The sequence below is a fragment of the Tyto alba genome, unplaced genomic scaffold (genome assembly GCF_018691265.1).
Source record: "Tyto alba isolate M040663 unplaced genomic scaffold, T.alba_DEE_v4.0 Super-Scaffold_27, whole genome shotgun sequence".
Lineage (NCBI taxonomy): Eukaryota > Metazoa > Chordata > Aves > Strigiformes > Tytonidae > Tyto > Tyto alba.
The window spans coordinates 26,807,335-26,816,162 of record NW_024881301.1 but is presented as its reverse complement, the minus strand read 5'-3'; the positions used below and the strand labels follow the sequence as shown (position 1 = coordinate 26,816,162).

Below are 8,828 nucleotides of genomic sequence, written 5' to 3'. Positions count from 1 at the left end.
CAGTGCCCAGATTTGCAGCAGCAAGTGGCTCTTAGTTACTCAGATGTCTTTGATAATGTGTCATCCGCTATTGCTGGCAGGGATCACTGTTTAGGCTCAGAATTAATTTCTCTCTAGCTGGAGAGAAAACAAAAATATCTCTTCTGCAAGAGCAAAAAGAGAAAGTGGTAGTAACAGGGAGAGAAATGAAAACAGCATCAGACAGGTGTAAAAATGTATATATATATTGCATATACACACAAGAGAGTTTAACAGAGAGAAAGTGCTGTTCAGAAGAAAACATTGTATTTCACTCTGTTGTGCTCTGTACTTTCAGTTTCAAAATGCAGGAAGTTAAAAGAATTTTTAAGGTTTCAAAAGAGAGTTTATCTTGTAATTGGTGAAGGGCTAAAAGAGTTGGTTGGGGAGGGATAATAATCAAAGGAGTCTTTTCAGCACTAAACTGTAGTCCAGAAAATCAAAGGGAGAAATGTTAATTGGTTTCTTCAACATGATATTCTCAGTTCAGAGTAGCTTCAGCCACTCAATGGTACTTTTTCTTTTTTTCTCTCTCTCTCTTTATAGGTTGATTAAGTGACTATATATAATTAAAAAAAAAAAAAAAAGAGGAAAACGAAGCTGCTTTCAAGTATTGAAGATACGAGGCCAGGATGAACACGAAGGACACAAAAGTGACTGAAGGAGGTCTCAATGTCACGCTTACCATACGCCTTCTCATGCATGGCAAGGTGAAGCATTCACTGTTACCCCAGCAGTTGCCTGTGTATTGAGTGAGTGTGTGCGGTTACCATCAGAGCCTGACAGTGGCGTTGACAGAGGGTCTGCTCCTCCTCCTCCGACTTGAGTCAAAAGCACCATTGCCAAGACTGAAAAATCAGCCCCTGCCTTTCAAGGCATCATACTTAAGTTTGCACTGTAGCCTGAGTTCATTGGAACAAACCCTGCCTGTAACGAACCATTTTGAGTAGATCCAGCAGCAAAAAGAGAGTTCTTTCACTGATAGCCAAATTAGGCAGACCCTTGCGTAAGGCTGACCTGCATACGGCTCGCCTTTCTTGTAATTTGCTGGATTTTGCAGGGGTTTTTTAAGATACCAGGATTTTGACTTGTGTGAAATAATTGCCACAGAATCACTGTCTATTTCTGTTGAATGAAAATGGGATAGTTCTTTGTTATTCCAATGCAGCATCTTACTAGAGCGAACCCCCTGATATACCAAGCATTTGTCCAGGTCCCCTGCGAGTTTGTTTTGGAAGGTTGACTGTCATCTCATTTCTGTCCAGCGCAGCACTTAAGCATGCAGATAAATGTGAAATCTGTGCCATAGACAAAGTGTCAATTCAGTATTGTCAGACTTAACAGTCTAACAACCATTTGTTTCACATTGCCAGATCACAAAATGGGCTTTTAATTAAAAAACACATTTCAAGGGTTGGTTTGTGTTATTTCCATCAGGCAGCACCAGGCATTTTTAGGTTTAATGGATGAATGTTGTATAAAGGAGGTGGGTTTGGCTCTTTCTTAACAAGAACAGTGAATATATGTATAGCTCATTCTGGAAATCAAATTTGTGTATATAAATCTAAAAAGTATTTTTACTCTTAGAATTAATTTAATAACTAAAAGTACATTTATATTTTAAAACCGTGCATGTTTTCAACCAATGGGATGAAGACACATGATATACCCCTAGCACAAATAGGAGACTAAGATATCTCCCTCTGTACTTCACTTATGGAGATGCTAAGAATTGTAAGGGGTACAGTTTAAGTTTTCAAATTAAAAAACTCAGAAATTAAGTTATGTCAGATCAAATGATGTATTTTCTCAGAAACGATCTAACAATTTTCTTTGATTTTTTTCCCATGAAATATTCAGCTTGAGGCAGGCATCTGGTGTGTAAAATCTGCATCTTAAATAGGGATCTGTCAAGCAAATTTAATAACAGTCTCTTTTACTAAACCCACCTAAAATCTGTATGCATGTCTGCACTTAAAATTAGGTCTCAGGGATTGATTCTACTGGGTTCCGGTCCCAATTCAGAAAAGCATTTGAACACATCCTTATCCTGGTGGGTATAAGTAGCCCCACTGGTTTCAGTCAAATGCCCATGTACTTAGGCGTGTTTTTTTTTTAACAGCTGTCAGACAGCTCTGCTTCTTTCAGAATCATGCCTTTAAAGCAAAAATCAAGTATCTGTCATTATCAGGACATTTCAGTTAAACTGTGGGCTAGGGGGTTTTTTGAAACAAAAAATTTTTTTTAAATTGGAAATTAAATTAGAAAAAGCTAATTTTCTATGTTAAACATCAGTGATTGTGTGTGCAACCACTTCTAACAATAATGGATGTTATGTGTCCAATCTTAATGCATATGTAGCCCCAGGGGTCTAAATTAAACCCATAAAAGCTGCAAAGTTCAAATTTTAAGTGTGAATATACCATGCATCCTCAGTTAACAAGGCACGATGGGTATACAGTTAAGTCTACTATGCTCTAATCATGTATCCTATTGTGACTAAGTATTGCAAAGAGTACATTAAATGAGAACTTATTTTAGTGATAAAAGTCAGACCTTTATGGTTTCTTTGATGTCATTTCTGTGATTTAGAAATGATAATATAGAGGGATGAAGGATGTTTAAGTCAGTATGAACTCAGTGTGAGAAGGTCACTCTGAAAGCTGTATGTGCCTCTGAAAAAGAGAAAGAAACATGTTTCTATGCTCTTCCTTAAGATTTGCTGTGCTGATGATATTGGTGGAAATGCTGATCTCTAATTAGTATTTCTAGACAAAACAATTAACTGAAGCAGAGCTTTGGCTGTAAATAACTGGTCACAACTTAGAAGAGAGGAATTGAAAAGGTTGTTTTGAAAATAACAGTAGCAAACTGGATTCAGTTAGATAATTTTAAAATAAAATAATTTAAAAGTTACTTATTTATTAGTGTGTTTCATGGAAATATGAGGGTCTGTCCTCACTAACCTTATCACTGTCTCTAAACGATTATTACCAGTGTACCTTTGCACAGGGAAGGTCTACGTGCTTTGGGATATTTGCATTCATTTTGATTGAAAGTCCGTAACTTGCGCTACTGCGCTTAGTTATCTCAACTGTAAATCCTTCCACTTTGGAAATTTTCAGCGTGTAATTTTCATGTGATTTGTATAGGGGCTTTAAGTCATGGACGGACATCTTAATTAGGCAATTAAGCTAAATTCTGTATCTGCAGACAGAATATCAGGATTTGTATGAATGGATAGACCTCTGCAAAAGGGTAGGGAATAAAAAAGCATCTTTAACAACAACGAACAAAACAAGTGGCAAAAATCAAAGACAACGTTAGTGTCTGGTGAAAGGAGAACAGATGGGAATAGCCCTGAGCTCCAGGAAAACCCAGGGCCAGTGCCTCTCCACAGAAGGGGCACCCCTCATCATCGCCTCTGCTTTACCTTGCTTTGGGGAAAGAAGCGGCAGTAGGTCCAGCGCAGCTCCGGCAGGGCTTTGTGCAGCCTCCTATCGAAGAGGCTGGCGTGGCCAGCTGGAGGACCAGCTCCGCCACTCTTGGGCAACATAGCAAGATTTGGGAGCAGCTGGCTGGCAACGAGGCAAGGCACAGCCTGAATTTTCTCGGGGCAGAAAATGTGGTGTTAAGGGAGGGCAGCAATTTTTTTATCCGTAGAAGCAGCAGAAAGGCTTGTGTGGGCCGAGCAAAAAGCTAACCACTGCGAGCTATAAAAGGTTCGTGTCAGGGGAAATGTTTCCAGGGCTTGATATGAAAGGTGTCCTCCTGAGCCAGGACTTCAGAGAATGTGTGATGGTGGAAGATGAAAGGCCTAATTTTCATCTTGCGCCATGTTACATCGGTAAAAAAGTCATGATAGTGTGACAGCCCTGAAGAGAAACCAGGAGCAACACAAAACATTTGTCATACTTTCTTGGGATGAATTAGAGGGCAAGTGTTGGGGAGTACACTCCAAGGGCAGTGCTCAGATGTTCTTCACATCCACAGAGAAGCAACTGACTCTGTTTGCAGGGAATTTTAAAAGCAAAATTAGGAAAAACTTGTGTCAGAATCACATAACGGTTTGGGTTGGAAGGGACCTTAAAGATCACCTAGTTCCACCCCCCCTGCCCCGGGCAGGGCCCCCTTCCCCCAGCCCAGGGGGCTCCCAGCCCCGTCCAACCTGGCCTTGAACCCTTCCAGGGAGGGGGCAGCCACAGCTGCTCTGGGCAACCTGCTCCAGTGTCTCACCCCCCGCACAGGGAAGAACTTCCTCCTTACATCTAATCTGAATCTACCCTCTTTCAGTTTAAAACTGTTACCCCTTCTCCTGTCACTACATGGTCTTGTAAAAAGTCCCTCTCTGGCCTTCTTGTGGATGTGTAAGCAGAAGATGAGGCTGCCTGGTCATGCTGCCGCCATCCATCACGGGAGGTTTTTAAGGACAAGTTAGACAAAAGTTAATACATCCCATAAAGCTGCCACGGCACTGCAGCCTCTGCTTCTTGGGACCTTTTTGACTAAGTTATCTGAATGCTGCTCCAAAAAGGGCAGGAACACAAGAGCCTTTTGAAGCATGTGCAGGAGTTGGATATATAGGGTATATTAAATAATGCAGACATGCATTTGCATCTGTTATTAATAAGAAAGATGTGCCACATTAAGAATAAATCTGTTTCATGCATTTCGGTACAGAAAAACAGGGAATATGGACTGGAGCTGTTTGCATTGCCCTGCTTCTGTATTTTCCATCTAATTCCTGCTGTTTCTTGAAGTAAAATAAGTAAAACCCCCTTGTAGGGCAGAGACATGAATGGGTATGGATATTCTGTTATCTTTGTCGAAGTATAATCTCTGGGCAGGATTAAAACATTGTAGGGGTTGCAAGATTTCTGCTTCCAGTGAAGGCAAAAGTGGCAGCATTTACCCAGATCAGATCAACATTTTTGAAGGACTTGAGGAACACAAATAGAGTGTATGTACATTCATAGGCTAACAGTCCCCATCTATCAGAGCTCTCTGCAAGGAGAGATAGGACTCAGGCTCCAAAAGAAATGTGCCTTTCACTTGTTCTTCCTTTTTAGATTTTTGTCAGAATCAAACTTCTTTTGGCTATCTGCATGTTATAGGGTCTTTGGTGGGGCTCGATGTTTCTCTCTTACCGTTCCTTGCTCAGCTTTCACTGAATTTTTTTATTCCCATGGCTTGTGGCTGTTTTTTTTTTCTTGCTTACTGCCACAGGTAATGAGATTGGAAGATTGTGGAAAACTGTAGTCTTGCCCCCAGGTGTCTGCCAAGATACCACAGTATTTGACATCTGCAGTGCTCTTGTTCTAGTTTTTGTCAGTTTGTGCCCAGAATGAAATAACCCTTGAAAAATCATCTACTTTGACTATACTGGATAACGATTACATGATTTTGGACTGGTTTGGATTTGTACACAGCCAGTATTAACGGTCTGGTTAAGACCCTAGAGACTCACCATTAGAGGTTAATTTTAGATGTGGGTGGTAAAGAGACTGTGCTGGTAGAAAAATGTTAAATTTCAGAAAATCAGTTTAATGGAGATTTAAAAGTCAGGTCCATGAGGTGAACAGGACAAAATGTTCAAATGAGCTGGCATGGAAAAGGTCAGCAGGGTCACGAATCCACTTTGGTCTGCTTCTCATGGTGGTGGCACAGGAGTCTCTGCTTCTTCCCTCCAGTACAGACCTGCAGAAGAAAAAATGCATCATTTCCAAAGGCCCTGCACAAAGGTGTGCATCGATGAAACCTTACCAGGTGCAGTGAAGTCTGCCCGAAACCAAAGTAGAATATAGTAATACGCAGAGTCTGGGGAATCTTCTAGAGAAAAGGGAAAGAGTTCAGAAATAGAAAACAAAATGGAATAATAAAGTCGGGTGGTTAGAAAGAACAAGGAAGTAATTTACAGGTGGGATGAAGGAGGGAAAGGAAAGATGACTGGGAAGTAGGACTCTTGCCAAATACTGAGGTGTAAATTGGAGGGCTGAGGCAATTAACGGGAGAAGGTGATTTAGAAGGTACATGTTCAGTGAGAGAAGGAAATCTGGAAAGCATAAAAAGCTGAAAGGCATCAGATGTGGCAGTGTCTAGAGAGTGGCACATTTGGGATAGGCTGAGTTGGAGAGGAAAACTATTGCAGCAAAAGCATATGCAATTTTGGATATATAGCGTTGGTGCATCGTGGGGCAAAGAGATTGTAATTACCTTACTGTTCTTCTGACAAAATCACACCTGTGATTCTGTATTCAGCAGCAGGTGCCATGTGTGTGAGTGATATTGAAGACTGAGCAGGGGGGGAATTCGCAGAAAAATAACAAAGTTTTAGGAGACTGAGGAGACTGTGTCTAGCTTTCTTCAGACATTCTCATAAATACCTGGAGAGAATAAATACAAGTGTAATGGAGTGTCATTATTTTGAGTGATACAACTGCTTGTAACTGGAAATAATGAGATGAAATATGTTTTTGAACATAAATCTTAATAAGGGAATCCCAAGAGAAATTCCTGGTATGACAATTTTTGTGAGGTTCTGGAAGTCTCTAAACAGATTTTAAACATGTCTGGGGAAGACCAGCACATATCCTGTGTAGAATGTATAATCTGCGTTGATGGAGGAAAGATACAATGATTGAGTGGAGCTTTTCCTTCCCTGATACCATTTGCTCAATTATATGTTTCTCAAATGTTCAGAATTAATGAATCAGAAAAATGTACCTGCAGTCAAATGTTCAGGTTTGGCGAAAACCCTATGAATGCCTTGATTTTTAGGCACTAAACTTCCAGTACTTGCAGCTTAATTTTAGATGCCCTGAGGAGCTCTATCTCCCAGTGGTTTCAGCAGGATGAATGGGTGCCTTGTGCTGCTGGAAGGGCTGGTTACAGCGGACTTACATCCAGCTTCAGTGGTGATTTTCGGACATGTTGGTGACTATTTTATGATGCTATATACAGATTTTTTTACAAGAAAAAGAAAGAAAATTTAGACTCATTAAGGTGATTGCTCACACTTAACAACTCAAATATAGACCGAATAAAATCATGGAGAAAACTGCAGTTTTCATTAGTATAAATAATATAGTTTTAGCGTCAGGGATTTCTTTTAGTGGCCACTTTTTTGTGCCTGCTTAATTGCCCCCTGAAAGACTGTAAAGCAAGCACAGAAATAATTTTCCCCCATATTGAAGGTAATGGCCTTCTCCTTCCCCATTTTTTATTTTATTTTTTACTTATTAAAATACAGAATACAACAAAGTAGCTTTACCAATCACTTTGTCAGTAATGTAATCCAAGCTGTAAAATGCCAACCAAGCCAATGTTTGTTCTGTTCTTTCTAGTTTCCACGAACACTGTCAGGGTATTATGAGGATTGACTGTCCTGCCTATTGCTATTATAGTTCTTGTTTTGTTTGTTTGCATTACTGTGGTACCTAAGAGCTCTAATCATGGAACAAAACTCTGCGTGCAAATACACAAAATAGATCTCCTCTTAGTGTGTGTGTAGTAACAGCTGAAAGTTTCTCACTAGTCTAAAAAATCAACAGAAAAGACAGAGGTCTTTTACCTCAGGCCCTGGCCACTGTATGTCCCCCAAAACAATCCCCATAGCAGAATTTTCCCACTTCTCTCAATCAATCTCCTCATCGGTCCACAACTGTAATGAACTGAGATTGCAGAAGGCACACACCCTACTCAGTGCTGCTACTTCAGCATCACAGGCAGAGGGACAAGCAAAGGAACAGAACCAGTTTTTGGTTTGGTTTTTGGGGGGAAACCTGGGAGGTTTGATGTGAAATTGAATGCAAATTGCTTACCCATCTCCTATCAGAAAGCAAATGAGAAATCCCCATTGCAACAGCTGCCCAGAAAAAAAGGTAGATAGACCTGTGGAAGATTCATAACACTGACATCTCCATCAGAAAGACCATAATTTGAAGGCTCCCTTGTACACTATCACATTTGTTAGCGTGATATCTGTCTCAGTAAGGGCTTGGATTGCAGTCCCTTACTAAATTAGGGCTGTTAGCATCAAACAGTGATTACTGAAGCATCACCTAGGAACGTAAAATCTCCCATGTCAGTGAGGCTAATCCCACATAATCCTAGAACACAAATCAGACTCTCAGTTTATCCAAGGCAGCCATTTGTTCCCTGAGGTAGACACGTTGCATCATGTTTCCCAAAACTGACTTTTCGTCCAGTCTTTGAAAAATGCTGATGCCCCACGTGTTCTGTGCAAGCACATTGTTCAGAACATCTTCATGGAACACGTTTCTGGGGTCTTCCATGCAAGCGTATTCGTGAGTTTATACAAGTCTTGGCAACTCTATCCTCAGAACAAGGCAAAGAGAAAAAGTTGGGGTATGTTATGCCTCTTTATGGATGGGTTAAAGAAAACTAGCGCTGGTCTAGAAAGCTTTATTAGTGCAGATGTTGTTTGCTGTTGCCAGGATCCCTCATTGATGGATGTGCTTCCCCACCATGGAAGGCTGTATTTCTTTCCTTTCAGTGTTTTTCTAGCAGGTTTTTTTTTTTGTAGAGTCCAGTCCTACTGGTTCTACCTTACCCTTGCTCATAGAAAGCAGGTAAGTGTGTGCAATCAAAGCATTGCCTGAATGAATTGCAGGCTTTAGGATGTAGCCTGTGCTTTGTCAGATGCTCCAGGGTGAAAGTATATATTCTTATATTATTTCTTAAACATGTTTTCCTTCTAGACATGGCTTTATCTCAGGTCTCCTGTGAGGTTAGTGTTCATTTGCCCCATAGCGTTGATAATAGAAGCTGCATGCCCTGTGGTAATAGAG

At 40.6% G+C, this 8,828-nt stretch overlaps 1 protein-coding gene across 9 annotated transcripts in view; it reads left to right on the top strand.

Annotated features, from left to right (window-relative positions):
• The first annotated feature begins 564 nt into the window (after positions 1-564).
• Positions 565-8,828, top strand: part of LOC104357721 (poly(rC)-binding protein 3) — a 68,365-nt gene continuing 60,101 nt past the window's right edge. For 6 of the 9 annotated variants that reach the window (XM_042797996.1, XM_032988985.2, XM_032988984.2 and 3 more), the window contains exons 1-2: positions 565-728; positions 8,564-8,609. In XM_042797996.1, coding sequence (XP_042653930.1) covers positions 691-728; positions 8,564-8,609 — 84 coding nt within the window. In that variant the 5' untranslated portion in view covers positions 565-690. The remainder of the gene's footprint in view (positions 729-8,563; positions 8,610-8,828) is intronic. The other 3 variants (XM_032988986.2, XM_042797995.1, XM_042797993.1) reach the window with 1 other exon arrangement.